The following is a 25,739-nucleotide window of genomic DNA, read 5'->3' as shown; positions in this document are numbered from 1 at the left end:
ATTACTTTGAGCATCCTTAATTGGCTATGTTTCCAATGATGCCTTTACTTGATGAAATAAAAGTCAATCTGTCAGTCAACTAACATGCACACACAGTTACCAGTTTACTAAGTATGAAAGCTATAACTGACGTAGTTTCATAGAATTGCCCCACAATAAATCCTGCTATCATGAAAGTTATAATGTATACTGACAGTTGGTTCTCAATTTATCCGGCCCTTTCAGATCAAGATAACAGAAAGGCTTCCCTGCACAAGACATAGCAGCACCAAAAAAATATTTTTACTTTAGTTATCTGATATGTTGAAAAAGAAATATCGCATTTTATCACTATACATTAAAGAGCAAGTGCATCCATGTTATTTGCCAGATTTTTAAACTGTTAGTGAATGCCTACACACACACAGAAGTTCAACTGACATTTTAAACACAGAGTCACTAAAGTGTTAGTTTGAAAGAAAGAAGATGATTTTCTTATCATTAAATCTTCTTCTTAGTATTTGCTGGTTCCTGTTTGTAACATTATTGTATGTATTATTCAAAGTTGCTCTGCAGCTCAACAATAGAGAGAGAGACAGACAGCAGTGGTCAAGTGTGCTCCAGAGTGAATGGAGAGAAGGAGCAGCACTACTGTGAACAAAGCAGTGAATCAGAAAAATAAATAAATAAAACATTATTTTCTGATTGTTTTGTGGCAGTTATGTTCTAAAGTACAAAAATAATCCTGTGGGAAGTGCTGGATTTTATGTGAATTCAGTCAAAGCACACATTTAACCTTGTCTTAGTTAAATGTGTGTGGTTGGCCACGCAGACCTGATACGGACCTGCAAGAAGTCACAGTTAGGCTGGGAGGTTTATATGTAGCAACATCATTATCAGAAACATACATCCGTGGGCTGTTTAACCTACTCAGATTTAAGCCAGATTATAAAGGAAAATCAGGGCTTACAAATCCTGATTGCCTAACTTGGTGTTAAACATTATTGCAACACTGAATAAGACGTTGATTATGAATATAACATTGCATGATGATTATGTCAGAATATGAGTTTGAAGAAATCAACTAACTCTGTTCCAGCCAACAAAGTCAAGCAGGCTTATTGGCAATGTACTGCTAACACAATTATCTTGTTGTGGGTTCTCTATTTTGTCTTGTATATTGACTTTTATTCATATTATGATTGACATGTACAGTACAACAGTGTATTTGGGTAACTGTATGTTCAAAAATAAATAAAAATAGGTCACTGGGGGGAGACAAAAACTCAGAATTGGAGGACCTCATGAAATGATACTTCACAATCAGTTTTCCAATAAGGATATACCCATGATTTTAGCACACGATCACAATTTTGTTGACTTTTAAAGAGACACTGTTTTGAATGGGACCTATTCAACAGAATTCAAAAGATTCAAAATTGTCACTTTTCACATTGGCCCTAATAGAACAAAACGCAAAATTGTGTTAATATATGAATACAATTAGGATAATCTAATTAGGCAAAATCTCAGAAACTGACATGCTTGCTAAGACCTACTCCATAAAGCACATAGGCTGTAAGGCGACATCTACATGTAGACAGAGTAACACGAGTTAGGCATGAAGATAACCTGCTTCGAACAGTTTAGAGATGCAGAATAATACAGGTCAATCAGGGAGTTACACCTGATGTCACAAAGTTACCTGGATAAGCCAGTTACTTTACTAGTACAGTATGACATCCCCAGATTTTGTCAGGCTCAAATTTTACAAACCCATAAATTATCCAATTAATTTCTACACATTATCAAAACTTACAGGCCCTAATAAGGAACCTCCAAATGTTAAGTCAGTGTAGAAAGCGAGACATGCTCACAGATGCATCCTGTTCCTGTATGTCATTTCTGTGTTCCTCTTTGAGACATTATCACTGACAGAGCTCAAGAGAAGCCACAGAGGCTAAAGGGGAGTGGAGGGAAATGACTTTGTTCTTACTCAATGCAGAAACAGTCCAGCTCAGCAGATATGTCACTGGAAAAAAGCTAACCACATGACACCAAGAGAATTCTAATTTTGAATATTACTTGAAGGAGATTTGGTTGTTTGTATTATTTTGCACTGATCATTCAAACTTGTTTTCATCAGTTTCTCTTCTCTGTTGTTGTGATAAAATGTGTGGCTATATGGAGGTTTGTGGAAAATGATTATGAATTCTTGCATGTTGAAACATGCAAACTGAAGAACAGAAACAGTAAATAATTAATATTTCATCAAAGACAAGGAGCCAAAATTGGACTCTTATTTCACTAAACACTACTAAGTGGTGCTACAGTGAGCACATCAGTTATTAACCTGTCTATGCAGCCCCTCAGGGCCTTTAAGCTCACACTTAGCTGCTACAGCACACACAAAAATGTCATGTCTTCCTAGCCAAATGTTGCATTATGAAAAACAAGCCTGAGTTCCTAATGATAGTAATGCCAGCTAACCGCTACATCCAATATGTTACTGAAGAATATGATTAAGAAATTCAGATGCCTCCTATACAGAGAATTTTTTTTGAACAACACTGAATCCAGTAGATTAAATTGTGCTCGATTTTGACTGCCTACTGGGTGTTCTCTTTTAGACTAGTTGACTGGTCAGTTTGAACTTCACCTTTAAACATCAAGGAAATTAGTCGTTACAAAAGTGTGGTTTTACGGAGTCTGATTTTTTTTTATGCAAACAAAAAGAATTTGTGCTATCATGACACCTCCAGATTCACTGACACACAGCTGCTCAGGGCAATATAGCCAGGTAACTCCCAAAATTTTCTCTTACACTTCACTAGGTTCCCAGCACAGCTGGTCTTTAAATAGAACAGGACCTCCAAATGATGGTTGGTTACCTGTCAAGTGGTTCTAGCCACAAACCTCCAAACCTCAGCAAAGAATAAGCTACAGTTGGTTGGTTGGTGGTTGATGGTGCTGTGTTGCTGAATGGATAACAGAGGAACCAGTTCTGACAGGGTAAGAACACCATGCCCTCTTGACACTGTAAAATGCTATATTTATAAGAAAACATACTCAAGCTGATCATATAAGTTAGTATTTGCATCATGAATGTCAAGTGAAGGTTTGGTTAACAATGGGCGCAATTCACTGATGTAATGTAATTAAGGTAACTGTAATAGAGTGATTTTTGTGCACTTGTGCATTTCACAAAATACAATTTATTTCTACTTAAAGAAGTTTCTATTGAAGTGTGGTAATGCATTATATTTCAACTCGAAAATACAAGATGTAACTGAAATCACTAAAGAAAGGCTAATGCCATTCAAATACCGGTAAATGCATCTTACTTTGAAATTTATTATTACATTTATAAAAAGACAGTTTAACTTCTACCCATTCTGTATTTGCCACTATAAAACACATAACATTTATGTCGTGATCAGGTTAAGCCTTCAAATGGCTAGTTGCAGATTTTACACCCAGCACTTCTACTCCACCTTCATGCCTGACAGTTATATGATTAACCATGCAACACAGGCAGCTAGCTCTTACATTGGGACAGAATGATGAGCCAAAGTCACAATGTGACCTTGTGCTTCTGGTAACAAAACCAACCACAGCTACTTCACATGATTATAGGACACAGGCTCGTGACTGTTTGCTTCTTGTGTTCTGCTGTTGCTGTTGTTGGTAATGACATTGGCATGCACTCAAAATGTATTTAATAATGTCTCTTAACTTTATTCCATTTGAGTACCTCTGACTTCTATTGCCTGCAAGCATAGTTTTCCTTTCACCTGCCCAAACTCTTCCATGTATATATTATCTGGTATGACCTTGATTTAGTAAATCTGCTAACAGCAAAAACAGAACTGGAGTAATTAATCAGTTGATCTATGTGAAAGCTGTTTCAAACAATCTATGTAGTGCCATAATCTCAGTAACCCAGATTATGGCACTACAGCCCAGAATCAGTAATCCGTAACCTTTTAAAATCCAATACTCATTACAAACTAAAGCATGATTGCGATTGTTATTATAATGGGTGAAATCTGAGCAGAGTTTTCCAGTAATAACTAGTCTCATCTTAGTGTGTTACAAAGAACATAAAATGACTAATTACTTCCTAGTTAAGAATCTAATGAACAAACAGTCAACACATTGACCAAGATGGGATACCTCGAGTCAGGATAAGCACTGAGCACTTGTAAAAACTGTTTTGTTGTTTGTGTATTGTGTATCCATGCTTCCTCATTTTCTGCATGTCTGGCTGTGCGTGGAGGTGATTTTCATTTTAACATTTTGAACACAAGCCTCAGTCATGCCATGAAGGAAATTTCTAACATTTCCAAGAAGTCGGTCAACAACTTCAAGAGCTGTACTGGGGGAGGCACAGCAACTGCACAAGTCATCTCTTATGTCTTTAGCCAGCAAGCACTGTCGTTACTTGTTTATTCTTGTGCAATCTAATGAAATTAGTTACATCCCAACACCAAACTTTAAATGTATGTTTGTGTGTGTGTGTCTCTCAGCCAACCTAACGAGAAACTATTTGTAAATTTTAACAGCTGTAAGGAGAGCAAAACTTCTCATATTCCCTAAAGAAAATCCCCACGGGACAAACTGCAGAAGAACAGGCATGAGCATGTTTGACAAAAGGATTTTTTTTAATGGCTAAATCTTCACGCGTTGTTATGTTGACACAGGAGGCTTGGACCGTTGTTATCCTGAAGGCAACCCCCCAGTGGAGCAGCTGAAGAAGGACATAAACTACAGCTGTATGGGGAAGTTACCAGTTTCAATTCAAGCCATGTACCAAATCCCTGGTGCCCCAGTTTAAGAACCAACACATTCATAGCCTGGAAGAGAAGAGCGACCTATTTCAAATCACTCAGCATATAATGTCTTGGGAAATAAGTAGAGGTTTAGAGAAAAGTGTTTACTGTAAAGTGCAAACCAATTACCAACCCATAAAAGGAACAAAGCTGGAGGAGTTGCTTCGCTCTTGTGTCTATGTGTTATTTTCTCCAAATAGGGGATGACGGGTGTGTCCCGGAAAATACAGAAGGGTTTGATGTGAGAAGTGTTACAAAGCACAGACACTGTAATGCTAAGCTACTGTACGTACCCTCCGCGACAAGCTCTTCCACGGTGACTTGATACCGGCCGATTGCAAACACTTTTCCCAAGTAGCTGCTGACTCCGGAACTGGAGCTGGACCCGGACGCCCCTCCGAGCCCGCCGCTCTCGGACTTTGGCATTCTAGAAAACTTCTTCATCCTTAACTTTCTCCGTCACCAGCTGCAATCCCTGTTTGGTGGTAAATTAACCATACAGTACAGTTTAACACGGTTGTGTCCGACGTGCCCTATCTACTTATCTGAAATCTTTTCTTCTCCTGCATGCTCCGTGTTTGGTTCTTCTAGAAGGACAAGTAACTCTCGGGTGATACATGAAAGTACAACGAGTGTACAGGCGTCACAGTGGGATGATACTGCTCCGTCGGTCCCCCGAGGTCGAACCAGTGATAATGTCCACTCACAAATGACTAAAAACAAAAACTGTGATAATCGTTAGCTAATGTAACACATCACTCTAGCTGGCTGCAGCGGTTGCTAGCATGCCTTCAGCGGCGTGCAGTCAGGACCCTCCGCCAACAACGAGAAAAGGGCAGCGGGGAAGCACAACAAGATAGCTGCCACCGGTGTTGATACCGCAAGCGCTAGTGGCAACGAATCCCTCCTGGGAGTATATCCAACTCAGCAGCCCTCCAACAGTAGCCTCGGCGTCGTTAGCATCACACGCCGCGACTTGCTCACTTCACTCGGACGAAGCGGCTAATTAGCTCGCTAGCTGCTGTAGTTAGCGGCTAACGATCTTCGCTAGCCGCCACAGCGGTTCCTGTGCAAGACGAGTCACAACGAGTGCAGGTGGGCTGACAAAGTAAAAGCCCGAACCTCACACAAGTAAGCTTTCGTTTCTTAACAGAAACCCACCAGCGAAGTCATTTTCATTATCTCCGTATTTGTCATCTCCATTCACCTCTGTGTCATTTTCGTGGAGCTTCGCTAACATTAAACTTCTCGTGACTCCTCAACGGTAGGCTACAAAATAAGTGGGTGGTTTGTTATTTACCCAATGAGAGTGACAACCAAACCCGACGTGTCCCCGCCCCCTCCTATTGTTATGATTGGTGGAAGTGGTGTCTATGGAAGCCTGTTAGTGTCGGGAAGAGAGAAAAATGAATGAATGAAGTTATGCACAAGTACTCGTGGTATATTCAAATTATGAGATGCAAAGTTGAAATGTATAAGTCAAAATTATGAGAGTCTTTCCTTAATTTTTGTCCTTCTATGTAGGTATGTATGCTGTATAGTTAAACAGTTTTAAACTTTTTTGTGCACATTTTAATGGAATGGAGTCTGCACAAGGACAGCCTGAACAGGTTGCTCTATGACATTTCTGTGTATGATCTCCAGTTTGGCTCAGTCTGCAGCACGATGTGGCTTCTATCAATAACAAACTAAATAAAAAAAAACTAGGCATGTATTTTAAGCAGGGCACACTGGATGTCTTCTGAAACCCACTATGGAATGATGGAATCACAAAACTTGTCTAGAATGGTTGTGGTCACCTCCGGCAGCTGTGTTGCATCCTGCCTGCAACCCAGTGGAATCACATACGGTGATGAATCACAGAGTACATCAAGTTCGTACTTGCATTCTTAAGATTCAAACTTGGAAGTGTTAAGCTTCTAAAATGTGAAGACATAATATGCTCAATTTGCAATAAGAGTAACATTTTTCGGGTGGCATGGTGGTGCAGTGGTTAGCGCTGTCAGCTCACAGTAAGAGGATTCCAGGTTCAAATTCCGGAAACTGGGCCCTTCTGTGTGGTGTTTGCATGTTCTCCCTGTGCCTGCGTGGGTTTTCTCCAGGTACTGTGGCTAATAATGTGGCAAGATCTGTACATTACGAAAAAGCAAAAGTCAGCAGAGGCAGTGCTGTTGTGCAATGTTAACTGTCCAGGAAAACGAGACACTTAACTTTATTCTCAGAAAAATCAGTACACCACACATCAAAATCTAAATGGGAAATTTTTCACTTGAAACAAACAACTTTTCATTTTGTAAAATTAAAAAATTATAACAGGCTTGAAAGTGGTTTATATTTTTTGACATCACGTCTGTTTGCTACGAAATGCGTGATGGGATATTTGTCAACCAAGTCCATACAAGTTAGGTCATCCTACATAAAACAGGCAGAGCGAGAACTGAGGATGTTTCATAAGTCACAAGAAAACAAGTACAGACAATAATGCAGAAAATGGCCCAAGGTAAAAATTGTGAGGTAGTAGGTCACACTTTTGAATGACTGAGTCAAAATAAAGAGAGAGTATGTCAAACTTATAACCTACCATGACTATTTTTTTCATGCCTAACTTTCACATATTTTTTTTATGTTCCTGGTGGTAAGGGGCTTCCATAAGAGCCACCCAGACATTGTTAATCTATAGCTGGGTGGACTGGTTAAGGAAGCAGAGCTCAAAACAAGCTGAAAAGAATGTAGTACATGGAGAAATAAACAAACCTCAGGCTACACTAAAGTAATGTGTTATCCTCAGTCATATTTATCATCCTGTTGCTGATTAAAAATTGTAATCAAAACTCTATCTTTTTTCTGCCCAATAAGCCCGGTCTTTTTTAAGGCATGGATCAGGCCATTACTTCCTCATTATGCATGAAATGATCTCACGTCATTCATTCCCCTCAGTTTTAATGATCATTTACAGTGGAAAAAACAATGTCATTTTTAACCAGACACTGCCAACGAGGAAGTGGTGTGACAGCTGCCTCTGAGAGCTACAGGCTTTGTGAACAAAAGCATGTGTGTAGGCTGGAGAATCCACCTCATAATTCTTGAGGCTTTCATTCCTTTGTGGTTTAACTCATATGCAACATCACCCAAAGTCAAATCTCTCGTCAATACATCAGTTGCTTGAGGTGGAAAATGTTTCTGCGGGTTACTGGTCACAGTTACCATATTCAGGTCAGTGGTTATAGGGGGAGCACATGGCTGAGATAGGGATTACATAAGAGACGAGGAGGAGCAGAGCAGGATCACATGACTGCATAAACCCCTATGTCTGGACACATCCTGCTTCTGCAGGGGGGAATCTTTCCTCTCTGACACACTTATTGTTGTCTGGCTCTGTGTGAGGTTTATGCTGCCATCTGTTGGTGTTTGAATATACAAATACACACAGAAACAGACTGCATATTACAGACAGGTCATCATTCAGCAAGTAAACTTATCAAGACACTCACCCCACTTGTGTGTCTTTGACAAGAAAACGGAACCAGTTCTAGGGCTGTCCTCTGACCCCCTGTCTCCCAATGTCTTTTTGTATCAAGATACAAACTGTAAACCAGTTCATACCAAAAGTTCACCCAAAACAAAAACAATATTCTATCTTATTTCAAATGCACTAAATATGTATCTTCTCATTCAGCTTCTCACTGGGTGATTCGATCCTTTCTGTGTTTGTGCTGAAATCTTTTCTCTCGCTTGATGAAAGTACTCACTTTTAATCAACAATGAAGAAACCACGCTTGCACAGTCTTGATAAAACAGACTAAGATTTTGAGTATTATAGTGAATGGATGTTAATATTAGAAAAATACTTCTGATGTTTTCAGAAGTTTTCACAGGCTTTTATAATGCTTTGATGCCGATGATAATTAAGAAATGATGAACTGAGCCGAGCTCAAATGAAGGGACCAAAAACACCAGATGAAATGTGATAAGGACATTGACAGAATTTGCTGCACTTTGAGAGGAAGTGCCTCACATGGCCAATACAACAAAATACTTTAAATTAACAGGGACAATAAAGATACTGTTTTCATTGTTATTATTCAAACGTCTTCTAATTTTTCAGTTTTTGTTGCTATAATCCCTTCTTTACATACAGATGGTGCAGAATACATTTTATGCCATAAGACAGTGGACTATCTATTTAAAGGGAAAAAGAGGTACAGTTTATGTTAAGGGATTAAACCCACAGAAAAGTGACAGTGTCATGCAATATAGATATACTTTTTCTGAACAGAAAGAGACATGGAAAAAAGTAGAATGTAAAGATAAATATGTAAAACTGAAAATGGAACTCAAGTAGTCTTATACAAAGAACTACAGTGATGATATACAATAACAAAGTTATCAATCTGCGTAGGAATGTCTGAGAGAATATTATAAGGGAAAAAAATGCATAATGTCACTTAAAAGTATAGGATAAACATAAAATACAACAGCTGCTCAAGAACACTATTACCAAAGCCCATCATTAGACAAGACACCGTGCAACAGGGAAAATCACTTCTGACATTCTGAAGTAGATATAAATCTCCCCTTTGGCTCTCAGGATAGTCAGACGTGTTCACATATTCTACCAAATGCAAGAGGGTTTCAAACATGCCTACAATAAGGCTTTACTGATGAAATGATTTTTGATTTTTATTCTGTGTTAGTACAAGGAAGTCATAGCAGTGCGGTGTCATGCGTCTTAGTACCTTTACAGATATTTCCATAACCAAATCACCAGCCTTTGTAGCATCTTTCACTTCCTCACTTTGCTATCATTCCTCCAGTACTGTTGGCTAATAAAGTGTCCAAAATAATAACATCAGTGTGGTCTGTGATTTTCAGACCACACTTATGTGGTCTGACGTGTGAGGAAGAAGCTGCAGCGTTTGGTTTTGGTTTCACTAAACTTATCACTGATGTTCTGTGATGCATATCAGGAACAACGGTAAACTACGGTACATTTGAATCAAACCGAGGTTGACACAGAGTGAGGGATCGCTTTGGTCAGTGTGTATCCTATTTCAGCATTGTTGGATCTGTTTTTATAATCAGCTCTTGAATTAGCCAGGAAGGAATCGTCCCACTGACCCTATTTAATGGGACAAGGCTTTATAATGACTTTTATCTGCATCAGTAATGACTTACTGTGTAGTGAGAGCATTTTCAGTTTTGCTTTTAAATAGGTCACAAACGACTGCTTGCAATAACAAGGTTTTTAAGATACCCCTACACACATACATACACACACACAAGGTATGTGAGTGGAAGCTGTCAAAATATAAAGATGTATAGCTGTAGGCCTGCAGCCTGTCTTCCTGTTTTTCCTGAGTTCAGATAAAGAGGCGAGACGGGGGTTGTTGGGAGGGGGTGCAGAGTGAAGGACTCTGGGTGATTACTTTGGCTTTAATGAGGAAAACGTCTTTGCCTTCAGGCTCTCATCCACCTCAATAGTCTGTGAGTGTGTCTGGCCTGAGTTTAACTGTCAGCTCCCTGCAGGACTGGAAAAAACGAAGACATGAGGTGCTGCAGAAAGACAATGAACAAGTCTGTAGATTGAATGTGGAGGCTGCAGCTGGTGTGTTTTACAGCATAAATAAAATATCCAGGAATTTATGAAACATTGTATTTCCTTTCTGAGGATTCATGCCCAGACAGAATTTAGAGAATCTACTGCAGTCCATGCTTTCATTTCCACCAGGATTGAGGAAATATTCTGATTATTTATTCGAGTAAAAGTACAAATATCATGCTGTAAAAATACTCTGTTACATGTCAAGCCTGCAATGAAAATCTTACTTAACATAAAGTATGTAGGTAAAATAAAAAAAACATACTTAAAGTATGAAAAGAAGGAGTTCTCGATGCAGGAAAACATCCTCTGTGACTGTAAAAGTAGGATTTTAATTTAGCTAAAGTGATTATTTTGCATAGGACTGCAACTAAGGATTAGTGTCATTATGGCTGAATTTATTCTTATTAAAAGTGCTGACACAGTTACCTGGATAATTTAATTATTTTCAGTGTAGTACTTGTAGATGCTGCTGGGTAATTTAGCGTAACTATCTAATTCATAACAAAAGATCATATTTTATAAACTCTGTATGTTTCTTCACAATAATCTTAGTTTGTAAAGTAACTAGTGACTGAAGTTGTCGGATAAGTGCAGTGAAGTAAATAGTATAACAACGTTTCCTCTGAAATGTAGAAGGAAAGTGGCATGAGAAGAAAAGACTCATGTAAAACAAAGGTACCTCAAATTTGTACCTAAGTGTAATACTTAAGTAAATGTACATGAAGACATTCCAGCAGTGATTAGATTACTGTAAGTGTCTTTTCTTAGGTTTCCCCAAAAATCCTGTCAACTTCAGCTCCCTCAGAAAGCTGCTGCCAGAGTCCAAACAAAGGGTCTACAAAGGGTCTTTCAATGGCTCTGGTCCAAAATACTCTGACTGGCTTTTACTATGTGAACCCACTGGTCCTCTCAGCTCACCAGGCAGAGGGGCTGCTAACTGTTCCCCGGCCCTGCAGAGGCGGAACAAAGAAGACATCGGACTTTCACCAGCTTCGACCACCTTTAAATCCAGGTTAGAAAACGTTCTGCAACACCTTTCCAGAGCCTTTAACACTCATCAGGTCCCGCCATCCTATCATTTATTTATGCCTCTGTTCTTAACTCTTTCACTTGCTTTAAAACGATTCCTGTTCTTGCATTTTAATGTTTACATGCCATTGTTTTTTAAAAAAATCTTTGTAATACACCATGAATTATGTTTGTACATGACATGTGCTATAAAGTGGCTTTAGGTGGTAAGGCAGCCAGTTCTCTCAGTACTTTAGTTTTGTTGACACTGACAGCAGAAAAGCTGAGTCAGGGAGATGCAGTGGACATAGCTGTGGTGTTTTCACTGTTCACCCTTTTTAGTGACTGGCAGCTGTGACATCAGTGCGTTGTTGACGTTATCATACTGACTCCCTGACTCACTGAAAATGTTTTGCACTGATAAACTAATTTATTGGGCTCAGCGGTTTATTCGCGACCTTGAAATTAGCATGTGAAACTAAATAATTTCCAGTCTGCATCCACTTATTCTAGAGCTCTTGACTGCATTACATGGTCTTCATCAGCAGGTGATTATTTCATCATTTGAGGATTTGCTTTCTACAGGTGTTCCCATTTTGTCAGACAGCAAGCTCAAGTTAGATGTTGTTTTACTTTATTGAAAGTCTTTTTAGAACAGATTTCATAATTCTTAGCAGCCAAAGAACCCAATTTGGAACAATACTTGGATTTACTAAGAGGAAAACAAGCTGAGTTTGGAATCGCAGCCCCAGACTGCCCTCAAGCTGCTGTCATTCTGTTCCGACTTTTCCAATATCAGACCCTTTTTGGGAGGCTCTGTGGGAATTAAATTAGACCTACACTGTAGATGTGTTTTATTATGAATTGGAAGCAGAGGAAAAGTTACATTAAAGTAAATCAAGATTAAATTACATCTCTGAGCAGCACTTCTGTATTTCTGCTGACCAACATTTCTCACATCGAAATCTGATACCTTTGTTGGGAGTTGCAACATGCAGATATGCCTGAGTCAGTGTGTGTGAGGATGTTCTCTCTCTTCACAAGAGCTGCCTCATTAAATCCATTCGCTGCTGCAAACCAGTTATATTGATTTATTTGTAACCTTAATGAATTGATTGAACCTGTTTCTGTATTGTGCTTTGTTTCCCATTTTCAAGTCTATTATGCTGTTTAGATGGGCTGAGTAATGGAACGTTAACAACAGTGAAGTCATCAACATTCAATACTCCATTCTTATTATAGATTATGCAGTTGCATCTACTGCCAGGAAACTACAGCTCTGACCTCTGACATAGTAACTTTTGGCTGCTGTCTGTGTACTTTTAAATATGTTCTATGTATTTATTAATCTGACTGGCCAGTTTTCATCCAGTTAGTTATTTGCATAATCCTAATAATGGCTGAAAAGTGGAGTAAAACAGGTAAAGTATTATAATTTTCCCTACTAATCAGATAAAAAAGCAAATCTTGTTTATATCGTAACATCATTAATACCATGAAATTTGACTTAAGTATACAGTGGTCGAAGAAGTAGAATGTCGTCTAAAATTACAAGGTCACTCATTTAAAATGTTACTGTTCAGTAAAATGTATTTTTATTAGCAAAATGTTAATGCATTTAATATGCAGAAACACTCCTTCCATGCAGAGTGTTATTATGAATGATACGATCATATCACATCGTACCACTCAGTTGTTCCCTCTCTTGCTTTCAGATAGTAACAGAAACACTCTTGGATAAATCTATCATGACAGGCCCAGTTATAAAATACAATATTAGAAAATGCCAGAACACCTCAGTCTTTTGACACCAGACTAAGTTTTCATGCTTAGTCTGGGTTTGTTCTCCTGCCTAATGGACGGATTCTTTTGTGTTGGTGACAAACAGAAAAACATGACTTCCAACAGCCGCCAACAGAGGTTCAATGGCCAATGCGAGAAGTATAATATTTTCAAAGTACAAAATACAAAGACACCAAAAATATTGTTTACATTATATATTATTCTTCATATCATGAAGTAAAGTGTCTTACAAAAGACAAGGAGGTTCTGTGTGTCTACTTTTTAATTTGGATATTGTGTTTGTCTTTGCTTTTATAGTTTATATGTTTTCCTTTGACAGAAATCTCTCTGAAAAAAACCTCCTGATTTCAGTGAGACTAAATAACAGATGAAGTTTTTTCCACCTAATGAGGAGGAGTATCCATATGAAACACATGACAGTTGCACTGCATGTTTATGTGCATCTGGTATAATGACCAGGTGTGTGCTTGTGTGTGCATGTTTGGGGGTGTGGTTGAAATACTTCCACTAACCTCCACAGTTACCCAGATAAGGCCTCTGTAAACCTCTTGAAGCCCTCCTGGGTGTATGCACTCCTGCAGACATTTAAAAAGCTCTAAAACCTGCTGCAGAGTCAGTGATGCCCCCTGCTGGTGAAACTGAAGGACTGCTGGATTGTTAACACAATAGTGTGTGCAGTGTATCACTTCTAAAAAAAAAAAAACAACATTACAATCACTGGATAAATCACAAGTTATTATTTCTAGAAGTTACAAAGATTCAAGGGGAAGACAAAAGACACAAAATCAAACAGCAATTCATCTGGATACTGACTGAACTGACTACTCAGTTAACAACGTTATTTTAGCTTTCTGATGCAACTGTTACTGTGATTTAACAACACAATGAACAAACATTAAGAGTCTGACAAGTGTCTCATATATGAGGAAGATTTTCAGCAACAAAAATTCATCATTGTTATTATACAGAAGTTTGTTTTCAGTGTATATTTGCAGCATTACTGCTGTGCTATACCAGTAGTTCAGTAGTTCAGTAGTTCTGGATCTGATCTGATCTGGATTTAATCAACTGATCATATGTTCTGTAAATCAAATCTTAATTTGAAAAGTAAAAAAGTCTTAAATAAGTTCAGTAAAATGAAAAGTTTATTCTATTATTATTTTATTTCTCACTGAGGTATAGTGAACTGGAAGTATAAAGTAGCATAAAATGGAAATACCCAAATAAGGAGTCTCATGTAAATGTACTTCTGCTGCTGCTGAAAATTGACAGAAATGAAAATCAAGACACGGTGAAAGCATAACATGTCGATGCTAAGATTCGTCATCTCCTCCACAGATTTTAAGCAGAGTCTTTTCATAATTCCCTCCGCAATCAGACTGTAACAAAACAGAATTTTCTATTAAAACTTCAGATAAGGTTTTCATGTTTAAAATCAATCTTTGATGTGTCGTCTATCTTTCAAAGCTGCCTGCTGCTCTAAGACTGTAAACAAATTATCAGTTAGTAGACCGAAGATGAGAGTTCAGTATCAGAAAACGGCAAAGGGCCTACAGTGGGAGTTCAGGAGGAAGCGGATTTCTTCTGGCTTCTGGCACAGGTAGACGTCAGGTGTTAGTTAGTCATCTCCTCCACAGATGGCCTTCATACAGTCCCCGTGGTCGCCCCCCACGTCTGACTGGAGGACACAGTGACACAAGCGAAGAGGAGAGAGAGTCTTCCCACCACTCAGACCAGTAACACAGCAGATGACCAGCAGAACTGCTCCACTAGCTTTCATTTCTCATGGATTTTTTTCATAAAAGGTTTTCTTGAATTATTGTAAATTAATAGTTTTAACATGATGCTGTTGTTTTCTCTCCATGTTCTAATAAATGGATATTTGTTTCTGCACAGCGTAGGGACATCTTGGTCATTTCTCACTTTGACAGTAATTATTTTGTTAACATTCAACAACTACATCTCCAATGAGCCATAGTTGTATAATTAGAACATCATGGGAGCTATGCTAATAGTCATTGTAACGGGTTTGTCTTAGTTAAAATGATGAGGTGTTTGTATTTTCAAGCGCTTGGTTTTCCAGGACAGTAGGAAAGCAACATTCCTTTCATTTTGGATAAATTGCTGCCAACATTTAAAGAACGTCTGGGTTCTGTTGCATGATGTCTGCTACTTAAGATGATTTTAGACAACAGTTATTACAGCTGAAATGTTTTGAAAGATGATATTAGAAGGGCATATAAAACCAAATTTCTTGGGATCTATACTTTTTTGAATCTTTTTAAATTACTACTTTTCAGGTTTTGTTAAAGTCATTAAGGTTTCGCTATGAAAAGAAAAAGGTTCGAATGTGGATGGTAAAGCTTGGAGTCACTTTTCGTTTCTCAGAAAGTCTGATGACAGAAATGCTGAGTGGGAAGTTAAACTAAGTTCGAGAACCTAGAGGAGCAGTAATGCCTAGACCTCCAGAAAAGTTTGTGATTAAAACCTCAACGTTCCTTCCAAGAATGCATGGCTGTCTGTTAGAGTGACTGAGATAGTATACAAACTTATCAGCTAGAATTAACAAGTTAATGGATGGATATGGGTAGTAATTCACTGACTGAGACACATCAGTTGTCAGTCTTTTAATTTGCTTCTTGGGCTGCAAGGTCGGTGGGGTCATTTTCAAATCTCTAAACAATGTGATCATGGAGACCAAACCCACCTGCTCCTCCACAAGGTGCAAAGTAAAGAAACGGATGGAAGACATCCAGACAGCTTTTATCACTGCGTGTTCTTTCAAAAGACATATCCCCCACCAACAAAGTTTTTTTTTCTTTTTGCGTCTTTTGAAAAGAGTTTCAAATGTTAGTACCAGATTAGCTTTGTGTTAAAAGAAAAAAAAAAAAAGCTCCAGTTATAAAACAGACACGTTATTTTGTCTCAGCACAGTCTTTGTGTGTCTCAGAGGATCTCCTGGCTCTTGTTTTATTCATATATATCTGGCTTTACAGATATCAAAGTATCTTGCCAAATTGAATCAAGCTGTTGTCATTTTCATTCAGTGAGATTCATTCTTCAAACGCCAAAGAATGACTCAGCAAATCCACAGAGGCCAGTACAAAGCATATCAGGCTCTAGAGCCTAGACAAATCCTCTGATCACACTTGTTTTGCAGTGAATTTAGGTTACTGAAAACAGACAAAATCTCTGCAAGGATCCTATTAATGAATGAAGCCAGTACATGTGGTTATTACTTTGAAAAAAGCACAATATAAGAATGAGGAAGCCAAAAATGCAGTGTATCAGAATTGTTGTTGAACTGTGATCCGATCTTTAGCATAGCATTTGCTCACCTCGATGGCAGAGTGCAGCGAGTACTCGTAGAGTTTCTTGAACTCGGCTCTGATGTCCAGCAGATCGATCTCAGACCGACTCACCATGACCCGGTTCAGAGTTGATTCGTCTGTTCCAACACCCTGACAATGACATTAGCAGTTGTGATAATTCTCTCAACAATAATAATAATAAAAAAACTACACTCAACTCTTCTTCTAGTAGAAAGAAAGCACGATGTCAAAGATTTACCTTTGACGACATACAGTACATCTGTATTCGTAGAAAAACGAGACAACCCTGGTGAAAGTTGTTTTAAGCTTATTCATTAGTGTTCCTGGTTAAGATCTGCAGGGTGAGCGGTTGGACGAGGGTACCAGCATGCGTTGCTTTTGGAAAAAACATTTTTAACTGCCAGCAACTTTGCAAAGTTGCAGTGTGATTGATGTCAGACAGCTAGATAGACAGATAGATACTTTATTGATGCTGAGGGAAATTCAAGATGTTACAAATAAAGATCATTTCCCGTTAGTTAACTATGGAACTGAATATTGTTACTCCTTTCTGTGTCAGTGCAATGATCTGCAACTGTGAGCACCAAAAAGAGTATATTCACCTTCATGCTCTCATACAGGCGTTCCGCAAAGTAGGCTGGCACACTCTTCACACATTTCACTGGAGGAGTAGCAAAAGTTGTATACAACAGAGTGGTTAAAAACAGCATTTATACACATTAAAAATAAGTCTTTTTCTACCAGAGAAAGATGATTTTTTTTTTTAATGTACAGGTTTGTTGCTAAATATTTATTAGATAACATTCAATAAAGCCAAAGCCAACAGTTTTTAATTATCAGACAGTAAATTCACTCTTTACATTGGAATATAGACTATATGACCAAAGGTGTGCAGACACCCAGCCATTATTCCGCTGTGTTTGCTGATCATTCGATGACAGAACATCATCTGCAGCTCTTCTGTGAATACTTTCCGCAGGATTTTGTCCATGTACCCTTGGCCATATAGTATACACTATGTCCTAATCAGTAAATTCTAAAAACCAAACACATATATAACGACACTAACACACCGATAGCCACCAGCAGTTCCTCCAGCTCCCCTGACATCTCTCCTTCAATGCTTTGTTGCAAAGTTTTTCCGCTGATGTTCTGATATTCAACAAGAGCTGCACACAGAAAAGCAAAGAGAAAGTCTCACTTTAAATTTCCAATTATTGACCATAATTTTGTAAGAACACAAACTGGGCTGAGCGGGACATACTTTGTCTCAGTTGAGATATGCTTCTTTGGCAGAGAATGTCAATAAATTTAGATTCATCTGTGCCCCACTTCTTCTCCCCAGCATCATAAAGGGCCTGCATAGCAAAACAATGACATGGTTAAAAAGAGGCTCAACATAAAAAGAGACATATATGGGATATGTAAAAATATTTTTCTTATGAACAAAAGTGTGTTACATAAACATGTGTTACACTGCACCTTGGCATCTTCTTTTGCCTTCTCAGTATCTACTGTGGTGTTCTCATCCCTGTTGCCCTGGAAACAAAAAAATAAAGGTTAATCTCAATAACATCAGGCACTCATACCTAGGATGAGGGTTTTTTAAAGTTTCCCTTATTTTAATCCCTTTATAGCCATTTGTACCCACTGGTGCTGTGCAGGCTTTGTTCAAACCAAGAAAACTTGTTTGTTCTCCACAGTATGTTTGGTAATAGTGATGAGTGTTAAGATGATGAATGTGATGAAGGGACTCACTGCTTTGCGCCTGCACAACCTGCTGACTCTTTTCTTTCTTCGGCCATCTTTTTCAATTCATATTCATTCATTCATTCATTTTCTTTACCTCTTATCCATCAGGGTCGTGAGTCCAATTCATATTGTTTTTAAAAATATTTTTCATTAAGATTTAACAAAAGGAAAGAAAATGTGGAATATGTATTATGTAAATGTGACACTATTTATAAAAATGAACTTGATCTCTTACTCTAGACACCAAGGCACTGGAGATCTTTTATTATCTCTCCACTTGACTATGGAAACATTGATGGTGGTTTTCCTTTATACTGGAATAACAAACCTCAGCAAGGAGGAGAAGTGCTTTGGAAAAGTCTCCAGAAACTTCCTTCTTCAGATCAAAGCTCAGCTTCTTCTCTGTTTCTGTGGAGGAAAATGTCCAAGACAAATTCATAATCACAATAGCTCACAAAACAAGAACTTCATACTGAAGCCAGTCTTCCTGAATAAAAATCAGTTTCATAATAATTCTTAATGTCACAAACAAGTGTCACTGACCTCACTGTTTTAATTAGAACCTTGCCTGTTAACATACTTTACCTTGCACATAGACATCATTGAGTGCTTTGATTTGTTCATTGGATCTGGAGGCAAAGATTTCAATCAAGACGCTATCTTTTGTCCCAGCTCCCTGCAACATCACACAGTTAGTTGACCGCATGGAGTCAACTGTCTGAACTGCAATTACATCATGAACTACAAGCAGGATAAACATGTGCCAAGATTAAGTTCACTGGAAGACAACATGGAGAGCTGCTTCATTCCACAACAACACATCCATGCAAAAAAACAGAAACAAATAAACACTGAATATGATGAGATTCTATTCTACTACCACTACACTTAGATTGTTTACTATGAACAACAAGTTAGTTTTGTGTGTCTGAATAGGAACCATATAGCATATTTTGCATTGATAAACACCATCTTTTCAATTTATTATAATGAATAAATTGAAAAGATGAAAATAACTTAATTATCACTTCTGTGCTCTTCCATACTCTATACTGGACAGTGCATTAAACTGCTCATTAAATTTCAGCTTTCCCTGTTTTAATATACTGTACCTTAAATTAAAAAAAAAATCTGAAAATCTGAAATCAGACTGAAGAGCACCTACAACATTTCACTTTTATCAGCCAATATACCATGTACATTTTATTTGAATCCAAATGTTGGAATTTTTAAGGCATAACCATTTTTTCTTTCCTTCTGCATTGGTTAGGTGGTTCTGTCCAGAAACTTCCATTGCATGTTTGAACTCACCTGAATCAAAATTAGACATGATGTATTATTTTCAATTCAACTCTACAAACTGAATTTATTCATACTCATTGTTTAAACTATTAAACTTCTCTCCTCACACCAACACATATTTATAAAATCATTAAATAAAACCTTTCAAAGAGGAAATGATAAAAGTGAGAAATCTGACTTTCATGGCTCGCATCACTTCATGGCAGTCGTACACTGCAGGAGGGGTGACGAGTGCCACTAGCAGGTCCTCAAAGTCACCGTGGGTGTCCCCTTTCAGGTCCTCCACTAATGTCTACAGTATGACACAAACACAACACATCAGTTTCCCAACCGTCATGCAACAGACAACCACACCCATGCAAATACACCAAAGTCTCATTTGACCACAGCCTCTCTAAATGGTAGATTAAATAAAACAACAACAGAGCCTTTACTATTTACAGCAATAAGTTAAAGCTTTCACTTTGATTTAGTGTGAAACAGACATGACTCTTTCAGTATAACCAAATTTTTCCCATGAGAACAAGCTCCTGTTTGGAAACAAAGGAAGGTGATATTGAAGCACCAAGAAACACTGCTAATGTGGTGGAAATCAGGAACACAGTAATTCACACTGGATAAATACCAACAGGGGAGATGTCTTACTCTGCCAGTGGCTTCTTGATAAGCCTTACAGATGAGCTGCCTCTGAGCGCTACTTCTGTGGGTCAAAATGTCAATCACAATCTTTTCTTTGGTCCCTGAAACATTTTCAAAAAGAAAGGTACATCAGTGAAAACGAAGAAGAAATGTAATCATGAATTTATAGTGGCCTCGAGACTGTGTCTAATGACAAAACAAACTGATCAATAATTAAAAAAAAAAAAAAAAAAAAAAAGATGTAGTGGCGGACTCCAGTCATTCGCATTGAGATCACGGGCAGAGTGCCTTCAGATAGACAGGTGTGCAGGTGGACAGACATGTCGGCCAGCCAGTCATTTCATTCAGGCCAAGTGAAATGACAACTGAACAATGAATGAAATTGACACAATGTCCTAACAAGGATAACTGTGCAAACCTGTCTGTGTGTCTGTGTGTGTGTGTGTGTGTGTGTGTGTGTATTCATACCAAGTCCTTCAATGGCCTTCCTCAGTGCCACAGCATCGTCTCCGGCATCAAAGTTTGTTTTGGGCTTGATGGTTCCTCTCTCTCCGGTCTAAAGAACATGATGATGTTCGGTTTGTTCTGCTTTCCCTCTTGGTCAAAAGCTCAAAATTGGTGTAGAATTTTAGGTGGACTTACCTTTGCTGAGAAAGAGGAGGGAGAGTTCACAAGACTGTCCAAGTCATCCTGCAGAATGTCAATCAGCTGTTTAAAATGTACGATCAGTCAACACTATCAGAAAATGAAAGGACAGAGCTTGACTTACCCATAAAGAGGCCATGATGACAACAAGAAGTTCCCCTGCAGAAAAACACAATGCATTCATTGTTAAGCTTTTCTGTTATTTTTGTGATATGTGGTCATAAGCTTTATGTCAGCATCTCAGATTACATCAACATATGTCAGATGCATTCTAACCAAACTACCCTCATAAAACAGCACAAATATTTTGGACGATGCTATGCTTCCAACTTTGTGGCAACAGTTTGGGGAAGGTCCTTTTCTATTCCAGCATGACTGTGTCCCAGTGCACAAAGAAAAGTCCATAAAGACATGGCTGGATGAGTTTGGTGTGGACGAACTTGACTGGGCCACACAGATTCCTGACCTCAACCCCATCCAACACCTTTGGGATGAACTGGAACAGAGATTGTGAACCAGGTCTTTTTGTCCAACATCAGTGTCTGACCTCACTATTGCTTTACTGCATGAATGGGCAAATATTCCCACAGAAACACTCCAAAATCTTGTGGAAAACCTTCCCAGAAGAATGGAAGCTGTTATAGCTGCAAAGCTGTCTATGTATTTAGAATCCAATGTCATTAAAGTCCCTGTTGGTGTAATGGCCAAGTGTCCCAATACTTTTGTCTATATCATGTATATCAAAATTGATATCTTTACACTAAGAAAAAGTATGGATTAAATTAATCTCAGAGCAGCCTTAATCCACCATTGTCCAGTAGAAGTTACAGTAAAGTAATTAATTCTTGTATAATATTGTGTGGCTGCATAATATATAAAAGTTTGCTATGATGTCAAAATGGAATACATGAACAAACATTCTTGTCATGCTGACAAATCTCCATTTGCTCAGCTGTTCTGGTGACACGGACGGAAGCCAGTGGCAGTTTACATCACTGTTAAAATGTACTACAATATGATCACACACTGTAAACTTGATATGCTGCAGAAATGCTAGAAAACACCAGGGCAGAATTAAAAACATGCCATAGTTCATAACAAGCAGATTCACACTAAATTCCGTATTGGTTTTTGTTAAATCATAGGCCCACAACAGGAAATAAAATTCAAAAGCATTAACTTTCTTTGAAGCTGTAAATAAGCAACAGATTCACTGCAAGACCACTGAAGGTGAACATAAAAGTAAGCCAGTGAAGTTTTGCTCAAATAATGATGGGTTCATGAGAAAATTTGCTATCTGGGTAGGTTAAGAATAATCTGAGATAAAGTAAGATCAAATAAGATATACTTTATTGTCATTGAACAGTTCCCCATACAATAAAACCGAAATTGACAACAGTAACAGTCAAAATAAATGGACTGAAAGCTAATAAATTAATGGGCGTTGAAGAAACCACGCGAAAGCTCACCTTGATTTTTGCCTGAACCGGAAAAAGCGCTCCGCCACACCTTCAGTCCCCGTACAAACTGGATATATACCAGCAATCGCCTCACCACGCCCACTATTTTGCACGCAGGTGCCGCATTCAAGTACGACTCGTACATTTCCAGTGGGAATGTACTTTTATTTGCTTCTGAAAACAATGGGGGAAGTATGTAATCCCACACATGAAACAGAATGTGTAGACCTACACGTGTCAGTCTCCCGCCAGATATCGACTTTCTTCTTGTTAAAGGTATGGTTCATTTTCAGAATCAGATTCAGAATCAGCTTTATTTGCCAAGTACGTGTGACCATACAAGGAATTTGACTCCGGATTTTCTCTCTCCAGTGCACCATACAAAATACAAAAAATAAATAATAGTAATAAAAAATGAAGAATAAAGTATTTGCAAGAAGAAAAAACCGAGATAAATTTGTATATATACATGTAGTGCAAACAGTGGAATGATGTAGTGCAAACAGTGTGATGGTTCATACAATGGCAGGTGGATTACGGGGAGATCAGGGAGACAGCCTGGGGGGAAGAAACTGTTGAAGCAGATCAAACAGTTTGTGTGCAGGGTGTGAGGGGTCTGCAGTGATGCTTCCTGCCCTTTTTTTCTTTCATCTTCTTCTGTTCATGAAAGGAAATTCATGTTCACTTCATGATGAAATGCAACTTTGGTGATCCTCTGAGTGTTCATTAAAATCTGTCCATAAGTTTGCATTTAGTGTTATTCAGTATTTTAATGGTTATTTTAAATTGTGAATTGAGAAACATTAGAAAACGTATTTATCATTTGTCACTTTGTGTCAATTTTTGTTGACAGAATTCCAACTTTTCCTGATAGCACATGCATTACACAATATTTCACATTTATATGTTAATGTTATATGTTAAAATGTTAAAATAAATACAGGACAACCATGGATTTAAATTTTTATTACTAAAAAAGGCACCAAATACAGGCATCATGTTGATAGCATCATAATTATTTTCCACAAAATGATAGCACCAGAATATATAGTTATTCCCCATAATTTCCTGTCCCCGTGTTGTTTTGATAGGCACACAGTTGAAAGAAAACAGGAAGTGGGATCAGAAAGACGAATGGAGAGAAAGACACACCAACAAATCATGATGAGAAAAAGTTTTTCCTTTTGTAGTGCGCTCCAAAAAGTGTCATACACTTAAAAAATGACAGTAACTTTAACATTGTCAGTAGCTGAGCATAACATAATACATCATAAGAGAGTAACATAACAATACATAAATGAAAAAAAAATATTGCGCAAAATGTGAGATGGGATAAATAAAAAAATAAGTGAAGGATTTTGTGTCTTTGGGCGGAACAAAGGCAGGTAGACACATCATTTTAAAAAGCAATTATTTTCATTAGAACAGTAGTAAGGCTAGATCACTCAGTCATGTGGACGGGAACGAAATCTCTGTGGTCCAAACGGTGGCGTCAGATTTATTACAATCACATGGCAAGTTTAATTTTGTCACTCTTTTTGTCAAAGAAAAAGAAAATACTTTGGATGATTCATTTTGAAATTCATGAGGAAAATACTGCATGGCACTTAATATTGGCAGCTGTCAGACTACAGTACAAACAACAAAATAAAAATTTGTGTTGAAACAAGAATAACCATCTGTTTGTTAAGTGTGACAGTACACATGTCTCTAAGTAAGGCTTGAAATACATGTTTTTTTAAAATACAAATAAATTTCCTGCTCGTGAGGGAAAGATTAACAAAACTTATGGCATAATTGCACTTGAATAAGTACCATTCGTTTTTGTTATTACTTACACTCTGCACTCATTCAGCCTCAGGCAACAGCAGCACACTGTGTGTGCTTAATACTTTCACAGCAGTCAGAAGCAGCTATAGCCAATGCACAAGTCATTCCATGAGATAATTAAACATTTTTCTGTTTAAATCAGAGAATTTAGAGTTAATGTATCTGCAGAAACAGCATATGACAAGGACAAATACAGAAAAGGAGAACTTCTACACTGGCAACCACTCTACAGTAGTACATTTAGTAGCAGTGAAATGACTCAATGCAGCAGAGAAGTGTTTTTGCCAAAACAATCACCAGTGTCTGAGCTACCACTCACCAATTTGGTGCTAAAAAGGACGTAAATGTCATGTTAAACAGTAAGGAAATTAACAGCAGTTTCAGACGGAGTTTGGATGAACAGATGCAGATGTTTTGTCTGTTTCACGCATCTGTGTGGTTTATGGATTCCTGAGGTAGCCCAGTTGTGAAATGATTAAAATGCTGCGTAGCTGTCTGCATGTGACACTCTTCCCTTTTTTCAAAGTGGTATAAAAATACATTAACATTTCATACCTCAAGTACAAACTTTCTTTTAGAAAATACCTTTTTTTTCTTTCTCTCGTCTTCCCTGCTAGTGTTTCAGACCTCAGTGCCGTCATTGAGGTTGTTGTGGAGTTTGACCTCTAGGTTCACCTGTTTCACCTTGGCCTTGCCATTGGGCTCCTGGTTGCGGTTGAGGACATTGATGTTCCTCACAGCGCAGTGTTTAGTGCTGAAGTTTTTCTCCACACACTTGTCCATACACACCTCCACCTTGGTGTTTAGCGGATACTCCTCGTACATTTTTGAGGATTTCTTGCTCTTCTTCTTGGCTGACCTTCGACAGCGGCGGAACAGGAAGCAAGAGGCCAGCAGGACCAGGACCAGCAGGGTCACTGCAGCTACTCCACCGCCCACTGAGCTGCCCATGTGGGCATTAAAGGTGGCGGAGGGCCCTGCTTCCAAACGGAGTGACTTCATATTCGTGCCATTCTTCACCTGGTCACCCTCGTTGTCGTAGATCAGTGACTCGTCCAGAGTCAAACGCCCGCTGCGGTCCACCAGATCACGTCTGGGGCGGCTGAGCTCATAGGTCACCGAGCGCTGGATCCTGGGGCTAGATCGTGACTCTGGGCTGATCACATAAATTACTTGCAGGTACCACTGGTGGCCAGCCTCCACCTGTTTATCAGGAGTGGGGGAGAACACAGGGGTTAGAGTGACAGTACTGAATGAACCTTTTCTTTAATTCACCAGGATTCCAATTGATTCCACTTTCAATTCTTTTTGATGCCATTTTTAAAAATGACATTGTAAAGACTTGGCTGCCTGCCAAATCAGGGGATAACAGCAGAGGATGCTTAAAAGAGTCCTCCTCTGATACAGCACTGGACAGTTTTTAAGACAGTTTTAAAAAGAGAACAAAATTGATGCAGTGAATTTCTGTGTGTTATACTATGGCTGATCTACCTTTGAGCCTGAAAGCTTGCAGCAGACACAACACTTTCTAACTCAACACAGACAGATTTATTTT

General features: G+C 38.4%; 3 protein-coding genes across 5 annotated transcripts in view; all 3 read right to left on the bottom strand.

The window, feature by feature from the left end:
• Positions 1-6,118, bottom strand: part of bmp2k (BMP2 inducible kinase) — a 43,244-nt gene extending 37,126 nt beyond the window's left edge. Inside the window, exons 1-2 of one of the 2 annotated variants that reach the window (XM_046385896.1) lie at positions 5,973-6,118; positions 5,105-5,286 (exon numbers count right to left, since the gene is read on the bottom strand). In XM_046385896.1, coding sequence (XP_046241852.1) covers positions 5,105-5,255 — 151 coding nt within the window. In that variant the 5' untranslated portion in view covers positions 5,256-5,286; positions 5,973-6,118. Of the gene's footprint in view, positions 1-5,104 lie in introns of both variants that reach the window. The other variant, XM_046385897.1, reaches the window with a different exon arrangement.
• Positions 6,119-13,938: 7,820 nt separating this feature from the next.
• On the bottom strand, positions 13,939-22,461 carry anxa3a (annexin A3a). Of its 2 annotated transcripts, none has more exons than XM_046385894.1 (14): positions 22,364-22,461; positions 21,019-21,053; positions 20,892-20,939; positions 20,718-20,805; positions 20,256-20,350; positions 19,789-19,902; positions 18,894-18,984; positions 18,637-18,716; positions 18,039-18,095; positions 17,821-17,914; positions 17,630-17,725; positions 17,159-17,217; positions 16,563-16,685; positions 13,939-14,603 (listed from the first exon to the last, which is right to left on the bottom strand). In XM_046385894.1, the coding sequence occupies exons 2-14, from the start codon at positions 21,031-21,033 to the stop codon at positions 14,538-14,540; spliced, it is 1,026 nt and encodes a 341-aa protein (XP_046241850.1). In that variant the 5' UTR covers positions 21,034-21,053; positions 22,364-22,461; the 3' UTR covers positions 13,939-14,537. The 2 variants fall into 2 exon arrangements, with proteins under 2 accessions (XP_046241850.1, XP_046241851.1); XM_046385895.1 differs by having other exon boundaries at positions 14,231-14,902; positions 22,364-22,459.
• Positions 22,462-23,305: 844 nt separating this feature from the next.
• The window catches only part of fras1 (Fraser extracellular matrix complex subunit 1), a gene marked incomplete at its 5' end in the record, with an annotated part of 148,067 nt that continues 145,633 nt past the window's right edge, over positions 23,306-25,739 (bottom strand). The window contains one exon of the mRNA XM_046386137.1: positions 23,306-25,387. Within this exon, the coding sequence (XP_046242093.1) occupies positions 24,806-25,387 (582 nt within the window). The remainder of the gene's footprint in view (positions 25,388-25,739) is intronic.

Source organism: Scatophagus argus, chromosome 4, assembly GCF_020382885.2.
Source record: "Scatophagus argus isolate fScaArg1 chromosome 4, fScaArg1.pri, whole genome shotgun sequence".
Lineage (NCBI taxonomy): Eukaryota > Metazoa > Chordata > Actinopteri > Scatophagidae > Scatophagus > Scatophagus argus.
Note: the sequence above shows the minus strand (reverse complement) of the source record. Positions and strands in the feature narration are given on the sequence as shown.